General features: G+C 39.0%; 1 protein-coding gene and 1 long non-coding RNA gene across 2 annotated transcripts; both read right to left on the bottom strand.

Annotated features, from left to right (window-relative positions):
• Window positions 1-10,201: 10,201 nt before the first annotated feature.
• Window positions 10,202-10,983, bottom strand: LOC138873241 (uncharacterized). Its single transcript, XM_070151688.1, has 2 exons — window positions 10,798-10,983; window positions 10,202-10,531 (listed from the first exon to the last, which is right to left on the bottom strand). The coding sequence occupies exons 1-2, from the start codon at window positions 10,981-10,983 to the stop codon at window positions 10,202-10,204; spliced, it is 516 nt and encodes a 171-aa protein (XP_070007789.1).
• Window positions 10,984-12,634: 1,651 nt separating this feature from the next.
• On the bottom strand, window positions 12,635-27,559 carry LOC104248484 (uncharacterized). The gene is made up of 2 exons (XR_011400947.1): window positions 26,934-27,559; window positions 12,635-19,450 (listed from the first exon to the last, which is right to left on the bottom strand). It is a non-coding gene; the product is annotated as an uncharacterized lncRNA (long non-coding RNA).
• Window positions 27,560-27,978: the final 419 nt, after the last annotated feature.

Below are 27,978 nucleotides of genomic sequence, written 5' to 3'. Positions count from 1 at the left end.
TTCGCATTGGCTTGACCGATAATGGGGTTGGTCGCCATCATGACCTATTATGGAAAAGGGTCGTGACATATAACCACAAATAAAATTCCTTTTCACTCTGAACCTGAAATTAGGTATTTCCTCTTGCTCAAACTTCAAAGAAGCTCTAACCTCTCTAGGAAGGGAAATAGCTTGGTTGAAGATACCATGAGTTTTTGTGACTTCACCCAGGTTTGCTAATTGATCTGCAATCTTGTTACATTCCCTGAAAATATGCTTAAACTGAAAGTCTCCTATTCGAGTCAACTCTGCTGCTAGTACCAGGTGAACTCATATTGGCCAAAATGGAAGAGAAGAAAATGGTAGAGAGATTCGGCATGGTGCTCACTCCCAAATCTGTTCTAGTTCATGTCTGATCTGCTAATGTGCTTTTGTTTTTCTATTAATCATATTGATGATTAATAGTGAATCTGACTCTACAACAATATTTTTCAAACCATGGTGGCAACACATTTAGATGCCTTGTAGAACTGCCTTTACCTCAGCAAAATTATTACTGCAAATTCCATAGAAATCAGATAATGCCATCACTAAATCACCATGATGGTCTCTGATAATCCCACCTCCTTCATCTGAACCCAGATTTCCTTTACTGCAACCATCCATATATAATTTGACATAACCACTCACACGTTTCTTCCAGCAAACAATCTGAGAGTGAATTATTGGTAAAATCTTCTCTACAACTATGCTTTTGTCTATCCAAGAATGAGGGAGCTGAAGATTAGGGAATTGACAGTTAAATATCAAGGTTATGGTATTAGACACTTGATGAATGATATGTCTAGCTAACATTCAAATGTTTTCAAAATTTGCCGCACATCTGCTCTTCCATATTTTCCAACATATTAAGGATGGTAAACATTGAAGCATTACTGTGTAGACACTATTGTTTCCTTTAGTCATCCACCATTTCATAAGGTTTTGCCTTATCTGTAATGTGACAAAACTAATGCCACATGAACTACAGAAAAAGGACCAAACACTTCTAGATACTTGGATGTTACTAAACAAATGATCAATGGTCTCCTCCTCAGGATTATAATAGCAGCTGCACCTAGATATGGTCACAATACCAAACCTCCTCACAGCTTCATCATTAGGAATCTTATGTTGAAGTAACCTTAGTATAAAAAATGAGATCTTGAAAGGCATTCTTTTATGCCAAATCTTTTTACAAGTGAAAGTACCCCTCTTTTTTCTCTTGAGAAGCTCCTAACCTGATTTGTAGGTGAAAGCTCTTGTACCTTCTGGTAACTAGTATGGGCAGTCTTTTCTCCTTTCATCAAACTCCACCTTTTGAATAGTATTGACCACATTCACAGGTAGAAGACCTATTAGTTTGTCTTGCCTCCAAGTCCCATTGTGTATGAATTCTTTGACCTTTGTATCATTCGAAGCTCTAGTTAGCTGAGTCACTATAGCTAATGCTCCCAAACCTATCCAGTTATCCCACCAAAAGACACATCTCCATTCCCTAATATCCAGAAATTAGATGGTTCAATATCCTTCTTGATGTCCATTAATCTTCTCCACGTATGAGACTGACCATAAGACCATTTCTTTGCCACAGGGTGAGACCTCTTGCAATATTTATCCTCCAAAAATTATTTCAATACTGTCTTTTGAGGCCTAAAATTCCTCCATAGTTTAGCAGAAAAAGCATTACAAGTATCTTGAAGTGATCTAAATCCAGCTCCTCCCTCAGTCACTGGAGAGCACAAATCATTCCAAGCAATCCAATGCCACTTATTTCTATTAGCTTCCTTTCCCAGAAAAAGTTGGCAACTATGTTGTCGATTTGCTTTAAGACAGTTTTTGGAGGGTTAACTACTGATATCAAGTGCAGAGGTAAAGCGTGTAAATCATACTTGATCAAAACTGCCCTTCCTTTATATGACAGTAATTTGCCTTACCACCCTTGCATTCTGCCTACCACCTTTGCCACAATGTTGTTGAAATATATTATTTTTTTCCTACCCACATAAATAGGACACCCCAAATACGGTATAGGAAATGGGCAATTAAGAAGCCAGTGATCCTCTGAATTTCAGATATCCTAGGATCATCATCCTGAAAAGAAGTATAGAAGCCAGACTTTCCTTTATTTACCAGTTGTCCTGAAACTTGTTCTTAGAGCCTCAACTTTTCCATCATTATATTTAATGATAATTGTACACCTCCTTTTCACTAAACCCCGGGAGGGTATAAGGGAGTTTATCCAATTTAAGTGACAATCAAAACAAGATTATTTATTAAATTCAGAGTCACCACTTGAGATGATTTATGGTGTCCCATGTCACCGGTTTCAAATCCCTAATCGAGGAAAGATTGACTCTGTTTTACAATCCGCAAACACAGAAATCCGGGTAAGGAATTCTATTAACCCGAGAGAAGGTGTTAGGCATTCCCGGGTTCCGTAGTTCTAGCACGATCGCTCAACTATTATTTTTGGCTCAATTATCTGATTTTAAAATACTTTTAAACCTATGTGAATTTTTAACTTTAAAACTGCTTTTATTTATTTAAGGAATTATTCCAAGGTTATTTAAAACATATCGCAAGCCACGCTACATGAAATGTACCCGTGATTCAAGAAACGTTCTATTTAACCTTATTGGAAATTAGAACTAGGCCACATGAAATATACCCCCTGGTTTAGCATGATAATTGTATAATCAACGCGCCTAAAGCAAACTACAAGATTTATTTTAGCATCTAAATTAACATTTGCGAGGGCCATAGAAGATTTAATTTGCTTATGGCACGCCTCAAATCTAATTCTTCAAGTGATGTTTTGACCTAATCTTTTGAGGGCCATAAATTATATGTTTTGTTGATATGGCACACCTCAACCTTATTAAGGAAGTCACGTTTTACTGGGCCTACAGACACTTGTATTTGCAGATGGCTTGAAACTAAAGGAGTTATTAATTGTAAGCATAGTTGGGCCATTGGTCGTTTCAGAGGAATGAGCCCATACACAAATCCCTTGGACATTGAAATCAGACGGTCAAAATACTAAAGAGGTAACATAAGAATTGGGCCTTAGGGAAAGAGGCCTGGGACGCATGAGCTCGATTTAGACCAGGCGGTCTTGGCCCATTTAATGGGCCTGGCTTTTCTAATGAATATGGTATAATATTTCAGCATTCATTATACTTGGATTAATCAAACCTTAGTTTACATTAGACAAATTGATTTTATCAAAACCAAATAAAAGATTCACCATATCATTTAAATCTAAATTGCAGAGCAGAACAGTTCATGCTCAACGAACACATAAACCACTTGCATTTGAAAATCAGATCTACTACTCATCAATGTTGAGTTCATACACTTAGTGAATATAACAGTAGAATACTTTAACATTCAACTAAATATCAAAATACAACAATAATCCCTAAATTTGTTTGGATATTAAAACCAACATCTAAAACAACAGTAGTATGAGAAGAGCTCATTGTGGACTAACTGATTGCTAGCTCGAAATAATTCAATCAAAATCTCACAAAAAGGAAGATGCTACTCATCTAAATCAATCCATGTTGTAGTAAACCCAATCAGTCCACACATGCAAATAGGACTTCAAACAATCTAAAACACAAATAAGCTAAATTAGAGTACCTGTCTAGACTTACAAACAAGATTCAAACCAAAATCATAACTAAACAAATAAGCATATCAAAGAGACTAAGCTACTACAAATTTGCATGATCTTAAGAACATAGAACATTAATTAATAAACAACAAGTGTCTTGAATTCCATCCTGATTACATGGCTTCAGATTTTGCACTTCACATGTTAATGAGATCCAAGAAATAATTGGGAAAATTAGAGCAAAAGAAGAGTGAAAGAATCAACAGCAAAAAAAGTGCACTTCAGCAGATCATCACAGCAAAACCAGCTTCCTTAGACCATTTGAATACCAAATGGTGCTGAAAAACCTTTGAAACTCTTTAACTACTGCTAACAATTAGATTAAAGACCAATTCCCAGTAGTTTTTGACCCAAAATGATGCAGAAATTTTAGTGTAGTTTTCAGAGTATTTCCTTAGCCGATTCTGATTTTTTAGTATCAATCCCTGGCAAATTCTACTGAAAACAGACCTTATATAGAGGACCTTAGGGCAGCAAAAATGAGTTTATAAACAAACAAATCATAAAGAATTCCGAATCTTTTTCTCTCTATTTTTAAAAAGGAAAATCAGAAGAACAGAATCAATGGCAAAGAAACGAATCAATCAAAAAAGAAGTTAGCTGCTGCTAAGCTATTACTAATTTAAATAACTATAAACTAACTATGCCCTCTCATGCAAGCAGAAAAATAGAGAAAGAAAAGGAAAAATCAAAAGAAGACGAAACTGAAACAAACAACTAACAACAGAAGAAAAACAAAATATGGACGATTAACCAAAGAAATTGGTGATAAAAGGCAAAGGAAGCAGAGACGGGCAACTGGCCATGCTTGATATGCTTCATCGAGAGTGGGGAAACTCACCCTAATGGACTCCCTCAAGCAAGAGTGCTCTGTCAAGTCGAGTTTCGAACCCTGATGAGCAGAGAGCTTCAACACGACTCCAATTGTAAAATTAGGTTGAACCCTAGATTCCAAATTCGACAAACTCTAGGGTTCGTTTGGGAAAATTGTCAGGAGTTTTGGGTTTGGGGAGACATAGTGACTGTAGGGTGAAAATTTGGGCGAATTTGGGTAGGTTAGGATTCGATTGTCCAACCTTCGATCTCAGATTCGAAGAGTTTGATGACTATTCAAAGGGAACGGGTTGTGGATTTTGTATGAGGGGGCGAAGGGGATTCTATGGTGTGATTTTGAGGCGGATTGGAGTGGTATAGGGTTGCGCTGCCGGCAAAGATGGCGGAGGAGTTTTAAGGCAGCGCTAGGGTTCTTAGTCTCTGAATATAGAGACGATGAGTGAAGGGAGGGGTTTGGAAAGGGGGGGGGTCCTAATTTCCGACATTTAAATACAAAGGGGGTCCCCAGTTCCCAGCTATTGGATTAACTTAGATCGATGGCTGGGATTGAACCAAGGAAACAGGGTCATTTGGTTGGGCTAGAGACTGGACCGGGTACTGGCTGGGCTGGGGCGGGTTAATGAGAAGAAGGGGTATGGGCTTTGCATTTTGGGCCAAAATCAACAGCCCTATTCTCTTTTTTCTTTCCTTTCATTTTTCAATTTTTAATTTTTTTCTCTTTTTTTCTTTAATTGATTAAAACAAAAATTAAACTCTTAAATTGAAATAATTTACAAAATTAAGTTAATTATATAATATAATATTTACAAGAATTAATTACTCCTAAATTAAAAAGGAAAAATTACTAATTTAGAATTAAAAGGCTATAAATGCAAAAGATAAACCAGTTTTGATTTTCAATTTTAATAAAGCAAATGATTGACTAATTAACTTTAAAAATATAAAGATGACCTAAATGCAATGCATGGTATTTTTCTTTGGCTTTTTCATGATTTTTTAATAAAAATAAACGTGCACAGAAAATGCAGATAATTAGCACAAATTTCCACAAAAATCCCCTAAAATTGTAAAAAATGGAAGAAATTGTTTTTATTGTATTTTACGTGAATAATTCACATAGGGAAAAAATCACATGCTCACAACTGCCCCTCTTTACTCGGAAACACGAAGAGTTTTCGTGCAAAGATAAAGTGAGCAGATACGAGTGATATTTACCCGTTTGAATACTCCGTGAGAAACATTTTGAAAATATTTGACCGCACCCTGCTTTCGAGGTTGCCTACATATCCTTGGCTATTAAGGAATCAGGTCAGTGTAGTTCGAGAAGTTTCGGTAGCTGGGACTACTAGGAAGCTGTGATTTCACTGTTGCTACTGCTTGCTTAACTCCGTATTACACCAAGACAAAATAAAAGAAGCTAGACTAAACTATGATCTATGAATTACAAGAATCCTATCTATATCTTCAAACTTGATCTTGCAGTTTCTGTTGCTCTGTTGACTTGTACTCTCCAGGTGAAATTCCTTTGTTGCTGACTTGAGTTATATTCTGAGGTGCTTTCCCTTTGTTTTTCAGGCGGGCACCTGATTACCAACATTTGAATTATCTTCCTTTCCTCCAAAACTTGAATTGTTTTCCCTTTGTTTTTCAGGTGGGCGCCTGATTGTTGAACTGAACCGTCTTCCTTTGAGCATTGCTGCTTTCCCTTTGTTCTCCAGGTAGGCGCCTGATTACCAACATTGGAATTGTCTTCCTTTCCTCTGAAACTTGCATCATTTTACTTTGAAACCATGTGCTGCCTTCTTCTGAGACTGAAACTGTAGTCCTCATTCTCCAGGTGGGTGCCTGATTACCAACACTTGAATTGTTTTCCCTTTGTTCTCCAGGTGGGCTCCTGATTATCAACACTTGAATTGCTTTCCCTTTGTTCTCCAGGTGGGCTCCTGATTATCAACACTTGAACTGCTTTTCATTTTGTTCTCCAGGTGGGCTCCTAATTACCAACACTTGAATTACTTTTCCTTTGTTCTCCAGGTGGGCTCCTAATTACCAACACTTGAACTGTTTTCCATTTTTTCTCCAGGTGGGATCTTGATTGCCAAAACTCTAACCGTATTACCTTGCTCTCCAGGTGGGAGCTTGATTTCCAAAACTCTAACCGTATTTTCTTGCTCTCCAGGTGGGCGCCTGATTTCCAAAACTCTAACCGTATTCCCTTGCTCTCCAGGTGGGCGCCTGATTTTCAAAACTTTAATTGCTCTTCCTCGGAACTTGATTTGTTTTCCCTTTGTTCTCCAGGTGAGCTCCTGATTGCTGAACTTGAACTACTTCCTCTTGCGACTGCTTTTCCTTTGAACTATTTTCCCTTGTTTCTCCAAGTGGGTGCCTGATTGCTTGAACCTGAATTTCTCTTGAAACTGCTTTTCCTTTGAACTGTCCTCCCTTGTTTCTCCAGGTGGGTGCCTGATTGCTTGAACCTGAACTGCTTTTTATTCTCGAAACTCGTATTGTTTTCTCTTGCTCTCTAGGTGGGCACCTGATTACAACAAAATAGACAAAACAAAGAAAATTTTCTGCCCCAGTTTGGTAGCTGGGCACATTTGTGAGTGTTAATTGCATTGTGTTACCCAATATCTCCAAGAATTTAAAAGCTCGATCCCATTATCCAAGAGGGTCCTGAAAATTAAAATCAAATCTCATCTTAAGAGTGACAACTTTAAGGCTAAATTATATTTCCCTATGTCAGAACTTACGCTAAATCTTGTTATCTAATGGAGGTCTTAAATCTATGTCCCATTATTCAGGAGGGTCCTGAAAATTTTGAATTGAATCATATCCTAAGAATGAAACTTCAAAGCCAACTTATATTTCCTCAAGGTAAAACTTATGCTAGATCTGTTACTCATGAATGTTTTGAATTTTAACTAAGTCCCATTGTCTAGGAGGGCCCTGAAAATTTTAAATTAAGTCCCATTATTCAGGAGGGCCCTGAGAATTTACGATCGAACCTGTCGAGTACATGATTTCATTACGAAGGGTTTCTTCGAAACAAACGAGATTTTCTGCCCCTGTTTCAATCAAAGAAAAATCTTGTCAGTTTTTAAAATATGGTGGTTAGTTTGCGGCATTCTTGTTGACCGTGTCCCTTTCACTGCCGTACTTTACTTTGACTGTCCGCCTTGAACTGGCTAAGAATTGTTTGCCTTTCTGACTGAATTTCAACAACAGGACCTTGAATGACCCGAATGTTCTACACTCAACCCATCGCTTTACATTTTTGTCTTTCCAATTTGAACCTATGTATCTTCCACAAAATTCCCAAACCATTCGACCTCTTGAAATTTCATTAAGGCCTTACTTTCATTTTTGTATCATGCTAGTTGTGGCATGCCTTGGCCGCATTTTGCTTTGTGCAATTTGGTAGTTGGTAGTAAGCTTTGCAATCCTTTCTTTCTCTTAGCAAGTTTAACATTGAAAGAGCTCTAGAAGGATAAACTGAAGAGGAAATGAAATGCAATGACTTCGAGAGTTATGAATAGAGAAGAAAAAAATCAAAACAGAAAGACTGTTTAAGAAAGTCAAGGAAAAGGGACTTATCTGAGTGAAGCTGTTGGCACTAATGCTCATGACATGCATTTCAGATTAATCAGCCCAGCCTATTCAACCAATCTTCTTTCAATCTTCACCCTTTATGCCTGAGGATCTCCATAAACCAATTTCTTTGCCAAATCACTGACCTTGTTCGGTTTGCGGTGCCCTGAAGGATTTTTACCAACAAACCTCTCTCATCTGTTCATCTCTCAACTCACCGTCTCCATACGGTGCCTATGAAGGCTTTCACTAGTAAGACTCTCTCATTTTTAATTTCTCTCAGCATTCCATCGCCTTACGGTGCCCGTGAGGGTTTTCACCAATAAGACTCTCATTTTCATTTTTCCTGCTTAGATTAGAGTGTTTCCCTTGATATGAATCATACCTCTACTTACTTGACTTGGTATCTCTCGAAGACTGATCGGAAGGTCTTTCTTTGGATCGTAATGTGGATTTTGGGATAGGGTTAGAAAGAAAGGATATCACAAAGGCTCAAAACAACTTGAATGGGTTTAAAATTACAACTTTTGGAATCGGATTTCTAACAACCACAACTTCTGCTCCAGTTTCTTTGCTTGAGGACTTATGAATTTTTATTTTGATGGGACCGAACCGTGAGGCTGCCTACGTATCCTTTAAAGGAATCAGGTCGAACGTAGTTCGTGACATAGGAATTGCTTTGTTGTTGTGATTTTTCTCTTTTCTTCTTCTTTTCCTTTTCTTTTCTTTTCTTTTCTTTTCTCTTTTTCTTTTCCCTCTTTTCCATTATTTTCTTTCTCTTTTCTCTTTTCTCTTTTCTTTTATCTCTTCTTCTTTACTCACCTTTTGCGCTCGTGTTTCTAAATTTTACTACTGATTTCGAAAGAGGGGTATGAAAGGAAATAAATAAGGCTCAAAGGGGTAACAAAGGATAAAGTATTTAGATAGTAGAATAAAATGCCTTCGTCATTCCAATCTTCAAAATATGCCAAGTACAAACAAATTAGACAAACCAAAGAAATCATACATAATATCTTAAATACATCAGAATTGATAGCCATATCTACACATTTGTCTTCTATATCTATCAAATACAACGCACCATTAGACAACACTCTCGTTACGATGAACGACCCTTGCCAATTTGGGGTGAACTTGCCTTTTGCTTCAGCGTGATGTGGAAGGATACGTTTCAATACTTGTTGACCCACTTCAAATTTCTAGGGACGCACCTTCTTGTTGTATGCTCTTGCCATTCTCTTTTGATACAACTGGCCATGACATACTGCTGCAAATCTTTTCACATCAATCAAACTCAGTTGCTCCAAGACGGGTTTTGACCCACTCATCATCATCAATTTCTGCTTCAGCAACGATCCGAAGGGATGGAATTTTAACTTCTGCGGGTATCACTGCTTCTGTTACATATACAAACAAGTAAGGAGTTGCACATACTGAAGTGCAAACAGTAGTGCGATAACCCAACAACACAAATGGCAACTTCTCATGCCATTTCCTGGAACGTTGCACCATTTTCCGAAGTATCTTCTTTATGTTTTTTGTTGGCTACCTCAACTGCTCCATTCGCCTTGAGGCGATATGGGGTGGAATTGTGATGTGTGATCTTAAACTATTGACACACTTCTTTCATCAGATAACTGTTAAGATTAGCCCCATTATCTGTGATGATCACCTTTGGGATTCCAAACTGACAAATGATATTTGAATGAACAAAATCGACCACTGCCTTCTTGGTCACAGACTTGAAAGTTTTAGCTTCAACCTACTTAGTGAAATAATTAATACCACCAAAATGAACCTGTGCCCATTGGATGCTACTGGCTCAATTGGTCCAATGTCATCCATACCACAAGTAAAAAAAGGCCATGGCGCGGACATTGTGTGCAATTCAGATGGCGGGGAATGAATCAAATCTCCATGTACTTGGCATTGATGACATTTGCGCACAAAACTGATACAATCTTGCTCCATGGTGAGCCAATAATAACCTGCCCGAAGAATCTTCTTTACCAGAACGTACCTACTCATGTGCGGCCTGCAAACCCCGGAATGCACTTCGGTCATGATAGTCGTGGCTTATCTAGCATCTATGCATCTTAACAATCCAAGATCTGGAGTTCTTTTGTACAAAACTCCTCCGCTGAAGAAACATCCGCTTGCTAAACGTCGAAATGTTCTCTTCTGATCCCATGTGGCTTGTATTAGATACACTTTTGACCTGATGTACTCCCTGATATTGTGGAACCAAGGCTCACCGTCAAGTTCTTCTTCCACCATGTTACAGTAAGCATGCTGATCACAGACCATAATATGCAAAGGGTCGACATAAGCCTTATCTGAATGATGTAACATCGATGCCAAGGTAGCCAAAGCATCGGCAACCTCATTATGATCCTTGTAATGTGCCTAAATTCTATTGATTGAAACTGTTGACAAAGATCATGCAGACATTGTTGATACGGTATAAGCTTTAAATCCTGCATCTCCCATTCTCTTTGAATTTGGTGCACCAGAAGGTCCGAGTCCCCCAAGACCAAGACTTCCTGGATTCCCATATCTACAGCTAGCCTTAAACCCAAAATGCATGCCTCGTACTCAACCATATTGTTGGTACAATAGAAACAAAGCTGAGCTGTAACATGGTAGTGATGCCCTGTTTCAGAAATGAGTACAGCTCCTATCCCAACACCTTTCATTTTAGAAGCCCCATCAAAGAAGAGTTTCCAACCAGGATTTTCCTCCTTCTCGACCTCGTGAATGTGCATTACCTCTTTATCAGGGAAGTAAGTCCTCAGAGGTTCATATTCTTTATCTATCGGGTTCTCTGCTAAATGATCGGACAATGCTTGGGCTTTCATCGATGTCCGAGTCACATATACGATGTCAAACTCTGTGAGCAAGATCTGCCATTTTGTGAGCCTTCCTGTGGGCATAGGCTTCTGAAAGATATACTTTAAAGGATCCAGGCGAAAGATGAGGTAAGTGGTGTAGGACGACAAGTAATGCTTCAACTTTTGTGCTACCCAAGTCAGGGCACAACATGTCCTTTCAAGGGGAGTATACTTAACCTCATAAGATGTGAACTTCTTGCTAAGATAATAGATAGCTTGCTCTTTCCTATCGGTGATGTCATGCTGACCCAATACACATACAAATGAATTATCTAGGACTGTCAAATACAAAATCAAAGGTCTTCTCGGTTTTGGTGGGAACAACACCGGTGGATTTGACAAATACTCTTGATCTTATCGAATGCTTCCTAGCACTCATCGGTCCATTTGACCGCAATATCCTTCTTTAGAAACTTAAAGATGGGCTCACAAGTTGTTGTGAGCTGAGCAATAAACCTGCTGATATAGTTTAGCCTCCCTAACAGACTCATTACCTCGGTCTTATTCCTTGGCGGTGGCAGTTCCTGAATAGCTTAAATCTTTGACGGATCCAATTTAATGCCTCGCCGACTGACTATGAATCCCAACAATTTCCCCGATGGAACATCAAATGCACACTTTGCAGGATTGAGCTTAATATTGTACATGCGGAGCCACTGGAAAAACTTTCTCAATTCTCTGACGTGGTCAGACTACTTCCTGGACTTTATGATCACATCATCCACGTAAAACTCGATCTCCTTGTGTATTATGTCGTGGAATATGGTTGTCATTGCCCTCATGTAAGTTTCCCTAGCATTTTTCAAACCAAAAGGCATGACCCAGTAGCAGTATGTTCCTCACGGTGTGATGAATGCCATCTTTTCCGCACCTTCCTCGTCCATTAAAATCTGATGATACCCCGCATAGCAATCCACAAAAGACCCAATCTCATGCTTGGCACAATTATCGATCAAAATGTGGATAATTGGCAGTGGGAAGTTGTCCTTTGGACTTGCCTTGTTGAGATCATTGTAGTCAACACACACTCTGGTCTTACCATCCTTCTTTGGAACATGCACAACATTGGCTAACAATGTGGGATACCGCGTGACCCGAATGACCTTTGCATCAAGCTACTTTGTGACCTCTTCTTTAATCTTCACACTCATGTCAATTTTGAACTTTCTCAACTTCTGCTTAACGGGAGGAAATGCTGGATCAATTGGCAATTTATGGACCACCAAATCGGTACTCAAGCTGGGCATATCATCATACGACAATGCAAAATATCCTTATACTCAAACAATGCTTTAATTATCTCTTCCCTGATTTGTGGTTCAAGATGGATGCTTATCTTAGTTTCTCTGACATTATCTGGATCCCCTAGATTGATTGCTTCTGTATCATTCAGGTTAGGCTTGGGTTTTTCTTCAAAATGACTTAATTCCTTACTAATCTCTTCAAATGCCTCATCCTCATCATATTTTGATTCATCGTGACACTCTATTTCTTGGATTATTATTTCAGAATTAGATTGACTTTTAAGACTGGGCCGAAGATTCTTCATGCATGTCATGTTATTGAAACTAGCATAAAAAGAACTGTACAAAAAAAAGAAAAAAAAAACTATCAGGAATGATGGAAAAGCAAAATTGCATTTCATTGAAAATAAAGGATAATAGGGTTTGTACATCAATAATCGAAAAATAAAAATCTAGGTCACAACCATAGAATGACCCAGATAGAAAGGAAAATAAAACAAACTACCAAGACTCCTTCCTGGTAGGGAGAGGAGTAGCCTTCCAATTGTTAAGCTTTGCATTCGGCCCGACGAACTGCACGTCCGCTTTGCTAGAACTTTCTCCAACTTCCACCATGTTCACATCATCAAACAACCTCTGGAACCTTTCAATTAACTCCTCATCAATGTCAACCACAGAACTTGGAACTGTTGTCACTGTGCATTTCCTGGCACCGGGCTTGACAAAAGACATGGAGAGACGTGGAACAGGCTTTGGAAGTGCCCACGCCTTTTGTTTCAACCTTTTAGCCCTTTTCGCATCTGCCGCTGTTGGTTTGAATCCAAGACCGAACGTACCCAAATTCTCAGGGAGGGACACTGGCTGTATGATATCTTGCAGAGATGCACCCAAACCTTTACCGGGCACAAATCCATTTTTCAGCATTTCAAAGGCCACCATGATTGATGTGGAGGTTATTTTTGGAGTTGGAACATATTTCCCTTCTGGAACTTTCTCAACCGGCACTGTTTCAAAAACCTAATAGACCTAGGGCCCTTTGTCATATTAAACCTCAACGAACGGGACAGAGGCATCACTGTGACTACACAAATTATCTTCGCCATGCACAACGATCTCCTACCTATCCTATTCGAACTTGGTCATCTGGTGCAGAGTGGACGGGACTTCTTTAGTGGCATGAATCGAAAGGAGACCTAATAGCAAATTGTAGGAGACGGCCATGTCCAGCACCTGGAACTCCATGGTGAATTACACCGGTCCTATTGTCAGCTCATGTACTATATCACCAACCGAGTCTTTTCCTCCACCATCAAAACCTCGGACGTATATGCTGTTTTTGTGAATCCTCTTATCATCAACTTTCAACTTGTTCAGAGTAGAGAGTGGGCAGATGTTTGCACTGGACCCATTGTCAACTAATATCCTAGTAACCACAGAATCTTCACATTTTACCGTACGATAAAGAGCTCTCTTGTGTTCAGTACCTTCCACAGGCAACTCATCATCGGAGAAGGTGACCCTGTTCACCTCAAATATTGTTTTGGCAATCTTTTCCAGAAGGTTCACTGAAATTTTGTCGGGAACGTGAGCCTCATTCAGAATTTTCATCAGGGCCCGACGATGAGTGGATTAACAATGACAACAATGAAATCTGAGCATGCGTCTTTCTCAACTGCTCCACGATGGAATAATCTTGTACCTTCATTTTCTCAGAAACTCTTCCGCCTCTTCTTCAATCACTGCTTTTTTTACTAGAACTGGGTTATCTCTAGATGTTTTAGCTTTCCTTAACTCTTTCGCGACAAAGTATCTCCCCGAACGAGTTAATCCCTGGGCCTCATTGACTTCTTCTTTCACTTCCTTTTCCTTATAGGTCACTATCACCCGTTCATAGTTCCATGGGATGGCCTTGGTGCTAATTACCGGCAATTAGGTTATAGGCTTGATGATGACAGGATCCGTACGGGAACCCTCCACAATTATGATGGGCTTGTTGGCCACTCCTGGCACAACCACTTTTGACTTTTCTTGCTTTTTTATAACATCACTTGGGGATCCTTTCTTAGGTACCACAGATGGTTCACCGCTTGTCATGCTCAACTTGTTCAATGATCCTTCAACCATTGGTTTTTTTATTGACTTGATCTCACTATACCGAATCATCATGACGGTCTGTGAAGGCTTCTTGGGCTCCCCTCCCTTATGTACTATCTCAATCATGTTTGTCTCTTGATAGGTTGGTAGTGGGTTCTGGTTGATGTTGGGTGCCTCTGGAGTTTGGACTTCAATCCGGTTTATGTCAATGAGCTCCTGGATGGCATTTTGCAAGTGCCAACACTTATCCCTATCATGCCCCGGAGTAGCAGAACAATATTCACAGCTCACGGAGTAATCAAGGTTCTTTGGAGGAGGGTTTGGCAATTTTGACTCAATTGGCCTTAGCATATTTAACTGCCTCAATCTATGGAATAAGTTGGTATAAGCCTCTCCCAATGGGGTGAAAGTTTTTTTCCGTTGCAACCTCTCATTTTTGAATGCTGGATTGGGTCGGAAACCTGGGCCGACAGGGTTTCAGTAGGCTCGTGGGGGTGGGTAAGCATTTTGTGGAGCTGGGTAGGTATTTTGTGGGGCTAGGGCACACCATTGTGTGTAAGCAGGAGGTTGAGTATATGTTTGGGCATGGTGGACAGATATATGAGGGTCTGGTAATGGGAAGTAGTGTTGGGGTGGATTATATGGGGGTTGGGTGTAGGTTCGGTGATGGGGTCGAGGCTGAGTATATTGGTGTGATGGGCCCCTGGGTCCAAACCATGATCCGGAATCAATTGGCACCACATCTTCTTTCTTTTTCTTTCCAATCACTCCCCCAGTACCGTTCTGAATGGCTTGAGTAGTTGCCTTGATAGCCGAGTAACTCATGATTTTGCTTAATTAAGCCCTTCTTCCACCATACCACCCATCTTCACTACCTCATTGAACGATTTGCCTATGGCTGATATCAGATGGCCGAAGTAAGTGGGCTCTAGGGCCTGCAGAAAGTACTCCACCATTTGGCTCTCCTCCATCAGGGGGTTAACTCTTACCTCCTGTTCTCTCCAGCGAAAACCATATTCTCTGAAACTTTCACTAGGCTTCTTCTTAATCTTAGTTAAAGACAAACGATCTAGGACAATCTCGATGTGGTATTGGAAATGGCGAGTGAATGCTTGGGCCAAATCATCCCAGGTATACCATCTACTGTGATCCTGACGAGTGTACCACTCCAATGCTGAGCCACTCAGACTCTGGCTAAAGTATACCATCAATAGCTCATCTTTCCTGCCGATTCCTCTCAGTTTACTGCAAAATCCCCTCAAGTGGGCCACCGGGTCTCCGTGCCCATCATACAAATAAAATTTTGGCATCTTAAATCCCACCAGCAACTGAACATCAGGAAATAAACACAAATCTTTGTAGGCCACACTCACCTGGCCTCCCAATCCCTGCATGTTTCTGAACGACTGTTCCAGGCTTCTAACCTTCCTGAACATCTCCTCCTATTTTGGGTTTTTAGGTGGTTTCTTAGTCTCAATAGGGAGGTCAAAACGAGGAGTATAGGAGTAAGGTTCCGGGGCCTTGAAAATAGGCTCCGGGGGATAGTATTGGTTATCTTGGGTTTGGAATAAAGGCTCACTATAGGATCGGTGGAGTGTAGTGGGTGGGGGTGCCACGAAAATAGGGGTGGTTTGTGGAGGAGGGTATGGAACTGGTTTGGGTGGTGGACCTTGTGGTGTTTGGGAAGTGGTGCCCTGATAGTGGTGGTAAATGGGGAAGCCTGGAGATGAATCAACAGTGAGAGGTTCTTGGGATTGAGCTAGTGGCGAGACGAAAGCAGGGTTGGCGGAGTAGGATGGAGGTGGATGCCCTTTTACCCATGCCTGGTACATCTCTGTCACCTGGTGTTTCAACTAATATAACTCCTCTTTCAGGTTAACATCAGACTCCTCCCCCTCTCTTGACGGGTCAATAACACTTGCATCCAGTTCTTGGTTAGCCATGATCAACTTGTCTTTGGACCTGGTGTTGTACGGATGAGTTGTCAGAATGCCAAACAAACTAACCACCTGCATGTACTTGATGACAACAACAAACTTGTTAGCGATTAAGGGCTTAAAGATAGGCAACCGCATTTTGGGGTTGCAATGCCTCTAAGCAGTTAACTATTTCTATTATGCATTTGAACGGCTGCTTGCGTCATCCCGACTTTCACTAATTGCAATTTCTTTTCCTTTTTTTTCATTCCTGCTTTTTTCTGCTTGACTCTTGTTTTTATCCTTTTATTCTCACTTTTCTCTCTTGTTTTGCCATTATTTCGTTCCCACGATTTTTCTTGTTTTCTCTTTTTTTTTCTTTGTTTTATTTCATGGTTATGATCGCATCCTATAGGGATTGCCTACATATTATGACGCCGCATGAATCAGACTAAACATAGTTCTGGGGGATAAGTGTCAAAATAAATAATAAAAAAAATATTTTGGAGTTTTAAAATTTTTCATAAAATAAAAACATTTGATTAAAACGACTCATCCTACAAAATTTAATCATAAAAATTAACAGACTCGAAAAGGGGGACTAACATACTCCAATAGAAAGATGAAAATACTGACTCGAAAATAGACTAACAGACTCCCACAAAGAAAATGAAAATACAGACTCAAATGAAAATCATGAATACATCAATGCCTCAACTACTCCAGGGGCCCGCGGGACATCAGTCAGTCTCGCCGCTGGCCTATGTGCAAGATCCCCTTGAAGACGCTCCAGGTCACTCATTATTTGACGAACAAAGGTCATTACCGCGGCAAAGAAGGTGGTTCTAGTCATATCTTCACATTCATGGCACTTCATGACGATGTAGTCAGTAATTGCTCTAACCTTCTCCTTGATGATACCCTTTTCTTGGAGCAAACGCCCTCTTTACTGAGACCTAGCTTCTAGTATCTGAGCATCGTGATGGTTTTGACCCTACAACTGTTGCATATCTTCCACTAACTGGGCCATTAATGTATAGCAATGTTCCCTTTCTGCTTTAAAGTTCTTAGCTTGTTTGGCCATCTCATTTTCGAGGGTAGTTAGCTTTTTCTTCAAATTGGTGACTGTTCCCTCATATTTCCTTTTCAACTACCAGACAAACTTTGCTCGTCCCTCTGCGTTCTTTGCTAACTGTGTCGGGGCCCTCGCCAGATTACCCTCGAATTTTTCCAGATCATCCTCACACTCAGCTAATTTCCTCTTGAGACCACTTATGAGTCTTTCATCCTTTCGGCTCCTTTCTGACTCTCAGCAGCTATTTTCATTTTTTGGATCTGTGCTCAAAAGGCCTTATTTTCTTGAGCCAATTTCTTCTTCTCCCCTTCATCGGCCACGGCCTGTACACTTTTGTCAAATTTAAGATACCGGATCTGTCCCTCCAATTTGCTTATGGTGGCTCTGTAGTTTGCCTCTTTTGCCAACCATTCTCATTGCTCCAGCGCTCCATCAGTGAATTGTTGGACATGAGGCCTTTTTGCGGGCTGTTCTGGCTCTTGATGGACTTGTGACCTTTTACCGTACCAATCTGTGTAACTAGGATCCAACTCGACTCTGGATAGATCTCGTACCTGAGTCTTTGGCTCTAAGAACCTACATTGATGGCAAATTTGACGCACCCTTTCTTTTGGAAAAGCATCTTTTGACGCACCCTTTCTTTTGTTTTCTTGAGCCAATTTCTTCTTCTCCCCTTCATCGGCCACAACCTGTACACTTTTGTCAAATTTAAGATACTGGATCTGTCCCTCCAATTTGCTTATGGTGGCTCTATAGTTTGCCTCTTTTGCCAACCAATCCCATTGCTCCTGCGCTCCATCAGTGAATTGTTGGACATGGAGCCTTTTTGTGGGCCATTCTGGCTCTTGATGGACTTGTGACCTTTTACCGTACCAAGCTGTGTAACTAGGCTCCAACTCACCTCTGGATAGATCTCGTACCTGAGTCTTTTGCTCTAAGAATCTACATTGATGCCAAATTTGACGCACCCTTTCTTTTGGGAAAGCAGCTTTTGGTTCCAATTCGATGACCTACCGACTCAAATCCTCATCATGTGGGATGGTCTGGTACCTGCCTAACTGGCATAGAACTCTGTGCAGGGCGTAAGGCTGAATGCTCCAGAGACCCATAAATAGAAGAAAACACACCTCAGCCGACATATAAATGACTTCACTGACCGAGAGCCACCCAAATATCCATTCAATCTTGTTTGCAGTCAGGGAGCTCAAGTGTGCAAACCATGCTTCCGCACCGTCCGAAAACGCATAGCCCTCCACTCGTTGTTCATGTCTTTTAATGCATTTAAGATCGGTCATGCCACAGTTCATTTTCCCTGGACGGTGGCAAAGATGTTCCTCCATCCAAAGCTGTAGGAGTATATTGCATCCTTCAAAAAACTTTCCTCCTTCTCGGCAAATAGTTAGAGCTCGATAAATCTCCGCCAAGTTCATCGGTACAATGGTGCCATTTGCCCTTTTAGTCATAAAGTCGGCTATTCCCACAAGCCCCAGTTCTATGTTTCCATCCTTTCTTGGACAAATTAAAACACCCAAGAATGCCACTATAAAAGCCAATCCCCGTAGAGCTTCCCACTTATCTTTGTTTCTTGAATGAGTAAGACCGGTATCTGGCATCTCAAAACTGTAGGGATTCCCGTAATGTCGGTACAAGAAATAGAATGTGCAGAATCTTTTAGCCAAGTTTCCATCTTGAACTTCCCGATTGATGCTTAGTAGATCCAGAAACTTATGAGTATTGATTTCTGAGATGCCACTAAATCCAGCGTTCCCAGAAGGTATTGATTTCACTGTTGAGTCACTGTTCTAGGTGCCACTGGGTATTGATTTCTGAGATTCCCACTAAATCCAGCGTAGCCCTCTATTTCCTCAAGCGTACGAGTTAACTCAAAATCAGCAAAATGGAACACATTATGTGCTGGGTCCCAGAAGGGTATCAAAGCTTCAATTATATCCTTCCTCGACTTAATCTTCAGAAGCCCGACAAGATCACCCAAAGCTTTTATCACAGTTTTTCTATTGATTTCTCCCAAGTTATTCCACCACATATGTAGTTCTAACGAGATTTCCTCAAGGACTATGAAAGATTCATTTTCAATTGTGCTCATCCTGCACATTTGTTTAAGATGATTGATTGAAAGACTGTGATTTACTTTTACTCAAGAGAAGAACACTCATTTTCACAAAATTTAGAACAAAACATTCTTGCGAATACAACCCTTCAGCACTTCAAGAGAAAAGAATTTTTTAGGGCTGTTTTTGTTAATCAACCAAATATTTTTGAAAAAGGACCTTAGGTGGCTATTCTTGCAAAAACAGTCTTTCGGCGCCTTTTGGGGCATTTTTGGCTATTTTGGACAAGAATGGCGCCACCTAATTTATTTATGACAAAACAGCGACACTTCATATTTTTTGGGTTATTTTTGCAAAAGGAGTTGGACCCGATGAGGGTTGCCTATGTATCCCATGTTCGGTGAGAATCAAACTTGCATAGTTAGGTTAATTTTGATGCAACAGAAAACAGAAACTTTTGAAATAACTTTTTTTCCTTTTTTTCTGAAAATTTTGGCAGAGTTTTGGAGTATTTTGGACACCAAGTTTTTTCACAAGCGACTAATTTCCTCTCTCTCACCTTAATTTGTTTTTTCTCAATTTCTCCCTTATTCTAGAAGTCGGTCAACATGCAATCCGAATCAAATAAATGCGCAAGTAGCAAGCAAAATGCATCAGGATGGTCTTTTGATTTCAGGTGCACCTGTCTTAGACGGACTCAACCCCTGTGTTGAGTCGCCAAAGTCAAATGCATGTGATGCAAACAAGCATTCCTACTAGGGATCCGGCATGAGGCTATGTTATACTAGGTTTGAAAACCTGGGTTTATTTGTTCTAGACCTGGCTTACCCGAGCAGACAGCTCGAGCCGAGGGGGGCAGCGTATCGGGAATATAGAAGCTTCACCGGCTTTGCAACTTGTCCTAACCTCATTCTAAATTGGGATATGACTCTAATATAAAAGAAGTCAGACGAAGTGCACACTTCCCAGATGATTTAGAAGACTCAGAGAGAGGAGGGTTTCGTAACAATTTATATACAGTTCAACATAGGGGCGGATGTAGAGAATGGAATATGGGTTCCTGGGAACCCAGTAACTCTTGCGTAAACCATGTATTTATATTAAAAATTTACTAAATATTTGTAAATATCTAAATGTAAACCCAGTTATTATTGCATATTAATTTAAAATTACGGTAGGAACCCATAAGTCTCAAATCCTGGATCCGCCCCTGGTTCAACAATATTAAAGCAGTAAAAAGCAACATTTAGCACATTAAGCTCAAACATGTTAATAAAACCAGATAATAAATAAAGCCAAATATAATAATTATTCTAAGCTTGAATTCTTGAACCCTGAACCAGAGATTCTAGGTTCTTGTCCCCAACAGAGTCGACAGAGCTGTCACACCTTCTTTTCACTACACCTCGGGAGGGTATAAGGGAGTTTGTCCAATTTAAGTGACAATCAAAATGAGATTATTTATTAAATTCAGAGTCGCCACTTGAGATAATTTATGGTGTCCCAAGTTACCGGTTTCAAATCCCGAATCGAGGAAAGATGGACTCTGTTTTACAATCCGTGAACACAGAAATCCGGGTAAGGAATTTTGTTAACCCGAGAGAAGGTGTTAGGCATTTTCGGGTTCCGTGGTTCTAGCACGGTCGCTCAACTATTATTTTTGGCTCAATTATCAGATTTTAAAACACTTTTAAACCTATGTGCATTTGTAACTTTAAAATCGCTTTTATTTATTTAAGGAATTATTCCAAGGTTATTTAAAACATATCGCAAGCCACGCTACATGAAATGCACCGGTGATTCACGAAATGTTCTATTTAACCTTGTTGGAAATTAGAACCAGACCACATGAAATATACCCCCGGGTTTAGCATGATAATTGTATAATCAATGCACCTAAAGAAAACTACGAGATTTATTTTAGCATCTAAATTAACATTTGCGAGGGCCATAGAAGATTTAATTTGCTTATGGCACGCCTCAAGTCTAATTCTTCAAGTAATGTTTTGACCTAATCTTTTGAGGGCCATAAATTATAGGTTTTGTTGAGTGCCTTTGGTATATCAATACCTGCAAAAAAAATCAAGAATAATTAGTAATAGGTCCTCCTTTATAATTTCCCAGCATGAGTGGTAGAATTTCCCTGAGACTCCATCAGAACCTAGATCACTATGTGAAATCATAGAAAAAACCACATCTTTCAATTCCTCCAACGTAGGTAATGTTGTTAATCTATCATTATCTGCTTCCTCAATGGTTTTAGGGATACAACTCAAAATCGTAAAGTCATTGTGACAACTTTCCTTTTTGAATTGTCTCTGAAAGAAGGAGATTGCTTCTCTAGCAACATCCTCCTTCCCATCAACCCATCTTCCATCTTCTTTCCTCATTTTCTTCAAAGTAAGCCTCTTCTTTCTACCCTTAACCACATAATGAAAGAACTTTAAGTTTACTTCCCCTTCCACAAACCATTTCACTCCAGATTTATGTTTCCAAAATGATTCCTCCTTCTTATAGGCTCTAATCAGTAATGCATTAACTTCATTTAAAGCAGTTCTGTTTACTTCATTATTATCAGCAATTAAGTTGGCTTCTAAGTTAGCTACTCTGTCTTCCAACTCTTTAATCTTATAAAAAATATTGCCAATAGAACTTTTAGACCATTCAGATAACTTCTTGCAAGTATTCTTCAATTTTAAATAAAATCTCCACATTGGTGATCCCTGTACCTCAATACCCCAAACTTTCTCCACCACTGCATTGAAGTTTTTTTCTTTAGTCCAGAAATCTAGAAACCTAAAGTACTTTACAAGTTCCCTTTCTGTTGCTTTTGCAATAGTAAAGAGTGGGGAATGGTCAGATCCTAACCTAATCAAGTGATTTACACTTGTAGAGTCAAACAAGTTTATCCAGTCGTGGTTTACTAAAACTCTATCTAATCTTTTCTATATCCTCTTCGCAGGGAACCATCCATTACACCATGTGAAATTTGAGCCCGAGAAACCCGGGTCCAATAGTTCACAATCCATAATACATTCAAGGAAAGGTAGGCTCTTGGTTATACTACGTGGTCGACCACCTATCTTCTCACAAGGATCAAAATACAATTGAAGTGTCCAATAATTAACCAAGGATTGTTGTATTTTTCTGCAATGTCCTTCAAGTTATCCCAAAGTTTTTTCCTCTGATTTGTATCACTTAGCATATATAGAGGAAATCAACACTACAACCCCATCCCAACTGATAGAACATGTTACTTGTTGTTCATTCTTCTCTACCACATTACACACCACTGAATCATTCCAAAAGATCCATATTTGACTATTGCTATTTTAATGAGCATTTTGAAAACCTAGAATTCGCCTGAATTTATCCAATTTATCAGCTTTATGAAATGGCTCACATATAACTACAAAGGGAATATTTTGTGATCTGACTAATTGATTTAATCTCTCCAGGGCAACATTAGAGTTAATGCCTATAATATTCCAAATGAGAGACTTAATCATTGGATACATTTGAAAAGTGATTTGCTTGTGAAGATCCCATAGACTATTGATTAAGGTGCTTACCACCCCTTCCTCTTGTTGCTTGTCTACCTCCTCTGTTATTTCCTCTACCTCTGCCCCTGCCCCTACCTCTGATGGCATTGTCAAAACTCTGAAGTCACATTAATATCCACAAGTGATTATGAACAAAAAGTCTCCACCAATATGTTTGCTTGAACATCAGTTGTTGCACCATTGGGTTCCTCTACTCGATCTGTAGAGTCTTCACTTACTTTTCCATCACTATCCATACTTGCATATTCATCACTTGCTTATGAACTTATTTTATCTGAATAATCCACTTCCTCTGAGCATTCATCTTCTTCATACGATGAATCTGATTGTTGCCCATTCTCCATATTATATTCAAAACCATTATTCTGTTCCTCTTCCAAACTTGTGCCACTAATGAGTTTAAGATAGTTGTTTTGGACTTCTCCATCATCAACTCCAATAGTGGTCTCACTAGTCTGCATATTCATGTTGGCTTGATTAATATCCCTTTGCTGGTAGGATACATTTGGTTGTGCCCCATGTTGCATTGTTTGCCCATTCTCTCCCTGCTTTGAGATATCTATATTGTCAATACTTTCTTTCTTCTCTTGGCTTGTGGCAATTGGTTGATTATTACCCTCTTCCTGGATCAAGGTTTCCTCTGCAGTTTTGTTTTTCCTCTTTTTCTTCTTTCTGTTCGTCTTTTTCTGCTTGTTATTTTCCTTGGTGTAGTTTGTCGTGTGATCTTTGTTGCCTTCGCCTTGACCCTCCTTTGTTACACTGCAAGTATTGTTGTTTCCATCATCTTTTAGTTTCCCTTTCTCTTTTCCTGGAACCTCCTTCATTGTTGGGAAATGTTGAGTATCTTTAGGTTCAATGATACAAATACCACTATTTCTTTTCCCCTTTTGTGTTGTTGTTGCCTCTTGAGATTCAACACCTTGATTGCAATTATTGGCTTGTTAATATTTTGTTATTTCTTTATTCTTCTATGTTGAATTATAAAGAATTGTACTCGGCTAGTCTTCTTTGTTTTGGAGCTTGGTGGTTGGCCCAGACTTTATTTTTGATCCATTTCTTCTATTCACAGTTTGGAAATCTTCATCAACTTTGTTTGGTACTTTTTTCTTCTTTTTTTGTTCCTCCCTTTGTGCCTTGATTCTTTCATCCCTGATTTTGTTTCTACACTGAATTTCAAGATGTCCTACATTCTACAATACATACAGTAACTTGGAACTTTTTCGTATTCAATATCTAGCCATTTGCCATCATCAGTTCCATCCATTCTTTTGTATACCAACCATATTTGGTCAAGTCTTGCTTTTAGCAAATCAATTTTCACCTTTACTTTGGCCATATTTTCTCTGGATTTTGAATATGTTTCCAGTTTAGGAGAGACCGCAACACCAATCTCCCTTACCATCCTCGAGATAATTCTCCAGTTGAACAAATGGCAAGGTAATTGATGAACTAAAATCCAAACCGGTACAATGGTTGTTTCCTCTTCTGGTTTAAAATTCACTCCACTTCAGGATTTTCATTGGTGCATCCCTAATATCTATGTATTCTTTGAATCGGATGTGGTTGTAATCTACTTTATTAGAGATATGAATGTAAACATGTCGGGGGTCAAAATATGCAATTTTAATAATACTAGTCATATGAAACTTCCTCACAAAGATTTTCCTAATCTCCTCCATCGAAGTCTTCCCTCTCAAGGACTTACCAATAATAGTAAGTTTGCATTCCTGAGCTAGATTTATGAAATAATCTTCGACAGAAAGAAAACAGTTGGCTTCCCTAGGTGAGATCCATGTCTAATTTCTACTGCAGTTTCACCATTAGTTAGAGTTTGTAATTTTGTCTGCGCTGTCGCTGCAAATGATGGTTTTGATACCATCTGATCAATGCTCTTGCTGGTTGATGGTTCAGGAGCTCTGTTATTCCCCGGAGGAAATCTCGAAGTCTGCATGTTTTTTTGTGTTGAATTTTGGGCTATTGCGGTAGAGTTTGATTGGGTTTTTTGGATTGCATGGGGTTGCTGATGTGTGTCTATGGTGTTTTCAGTGTGTTTGTCATTCCGGCTTGTTGGTTTATCAAAATTTGATGAAATTTTAGGTTGTTGAGGAACAGTGGTTGGGTTAGCTGCTTTAGGTACTGTTTTGTTGGTGAGGTTTTCAATTGATTCATCGACATCTGCTTCCTCTCTGTCGGTTGTGGTGTTGTTCGGAGTTTTTAGTCGTTATAGGTATGTTTGTAGGTGGTGGAGTGATGCTAATAGGATTGTGTAGGTGTGCTGTGGATTTCTCATTGTTTGGATTTGGTAGGGCAGGTGAGTGTGTAGGGGTAGGGACTTTGGATAACATTAAGTTAAGAGAGAGAAGAGAGCTTTTGGTAAAACGTTTGGGACTTGATTAGACAACTTTTTACCTTCAACTCATAAAATACATATTTCTGCTTTTATTAAAAATCCTGGGCAATAGTTCATTAACTCCACATCAATTAACAATGAATTTTAACAAAAAAAAAACTACAACAACACAACTCAAAATATTCTGTACCAAACCAAAGTCCGATTATAGTTAGTGTACAACATTCACTTTTAAACCCATTTCTTGCAAAATCCATTATCAAGGTCATGCTTATTTCAAATCCCCATTGATTCCCACGACTCTGTATTTTTTTAATAGTCAAACCTCTCCCACAACTCACTTTCTAACTCAAACTAATTTCTCATTATAACTCACAAACTTGATGAAAGTCAAGTGAACCCGAGACATAAGGCATCAATGATAGAGATAAAAATAACAAAATGAATTAAAGAAATAATAGTGAAAGATTGATGTTGGACCTTCAATTGAACAAAAATGCCTACTATTAAACAACGAAAACTCTAACAGAAATCCCTCGCCACACACGTCTTGACAAAAAAAGAATTTTTTACACTATTTTAACATATTCAACTATTAGAGGCTGAATTAAATTTATGAAATTATTTTTTACAAACTAAATGACATACTTCCCACTCCAGAATAGCCTAAAATGAGTCAAAAAGATTATGACAAACTAATCCTACAAGCAGTCAAATATTCTTCAGACATGGAATAAACACTTTATTTATTCACATAAGGATGTTTAGCAGAAAGTTGTAGAACTACTCAGACATAAAGTAACGATTCATGCTTTTATTTCTTTAACAATAAACTACATTACGAGCTTGAAAAGTTACCTAGATTGCAGATTTGAACACAAGAAAACAGTAATCACTTCGTCTGAACTCAACGGCTATCAAATACAGCTTAAAACCAGCAACAATAGCAGTGAAAAGGACCAATGAAACAACCTAGAATAACCTCGATACTCAACGACTTTTAAAGAAGAAGGAAACAACAAACTAACTTCAAACTTTTCGTATTTTTTGGAAGGTTTTGCTCTTTTCTGGAAAATATTCAAAGGTGAAAAGCTGCTGAAATTTTTATCTTCAGCTCTCTTTTTTCTGATCTCCTCCTAAGAATGAAAAAAATGACCCCTCTTATAGTAGTAGAAGGCTTTAATATTAGGTTTAAGTCAACTAAAATTTTGTCCAAAGAGAGGGGGAAATAACAGTCCTTTCTACCAAATCTGCAGCCAAACACATGCTCCAAACACTAAAAGCAACCAACCATGTACTATACTATCATAAATTCACCTTCTACCTTTCACAAAATAATATCAAACTACTCTAGTTGATTCAAATCAGTATAAAACAGAAATTCCAGCATTCAATTATCCAAAAATAACCTATATCGATGCAATCAATTAGAGACAACAAATCGATGATTAAGTGAAAACACATTTTAAAAGTGAAGTAACTAATTGAGCAACGACGTAATCTGGATCAACTTAAACACAATAGAAAAATAAAATAAAACTTAATGCTAAACTAAAATCTAAGAAAGTAGAAAAATTAAGAATAGGGTAGAAGATTAGGATTTTACCATGAACTCGAGTGCCCGGGCAATGGCAAAACAATGATGATAGGTAGTGGTTCGAGCTCGGGCATGCTTTTATTATTGATATACACCAAAACCATAAATTTTGGTGAATAAATTTTGGTGAATCGGAAAATGGTTTTGGTATTACCAACAATAGAAACCTAAACTAGGCCAGAGGCAAAAATGAGAGGCAGTGACGTTTTGGGTGGTTCTTAGGGTGGCATCGGCTATGTAGAGCGATCAATGGTGGCCGCTAGTCGGCAGCTTCGCGGAAATTCAAGTCATCAGAGATCGGGTTTAAACCAATGCCAAATGATAGCCCTTATCGATCTCTTTACGTCTATGTATGTGTTGGGCGAAGAGGATGACTCAATCCTTATGAATTTGAGGAAAGAGGGAAGGCTAATATTTCAATTTTTGTAAGATTTATCGATTTTGAGAGGGACTTTGAGGATTTGGGGTCAGGCTATGAAAAGGAGGAAGTGAGGGGAAAAAGATGGTGTAAGTTTGATGGAGTTTGGTAGTGGCTTGCTGGTGACGCCGCTTCGGCGGAAGTGGTGGCGGCTAAGAGAGGGAGAAGAGAGAAGAGAGAGATGAGGGGAGACTCTAGGGCTTGCAAAATGGCTTTCGGATTTTAAGAAGCTTTTATACGGATAAGGGCAATGAATCTAGATCGTTAGATTAAGAAGAATGGATGGATGAGATGGAGTATTGAGATCACTACGTGAAATAATGTAGTTTGACATAGTTTAACACCAAACTACTTCATTTGGAACCAAATCTTGGAAGGCCACTTATTGGACCGGGTCAGATGGAATTGGGCCGATTTTTTGTCAGTTTCTTTAAAATTCAACATAACATAATGTCTACTCCTTTATTAAACTATTCATAATCTCTAATTCTAAAATCTACAAACACACACAATAAAACTTTAAAAAATATAATGCAGGAGAAGGAGAAAGAGCAAAAATTAGGTATGTACAAAATAATTTTTAAAATTTTAAGCGGCAAGATAAAAACTTCACTGACAGGCACGATTAATATGTGA

The sequence above is a fragment of the Nicotiana sylvestris genome, chromosome 7 (genome assembly GCF_000393655.2).
Source record: "Nicotiana sylvestris chromosome 7, ASM39365v2, whole genome shotgun sequence".
NCBI classification, from domain to species: Eukaryota; Viridiplantae; Streptophyta; class Magnoliopsida; order Solanales; family Solanaceae; genus Nicotiana; species Nicotiana sylvestris.
The sequence above is the reverse complement of the archived record's forward strand: the minus strand, read 5'-3'. Positions and strand labels throughout refer to the sequence as shown.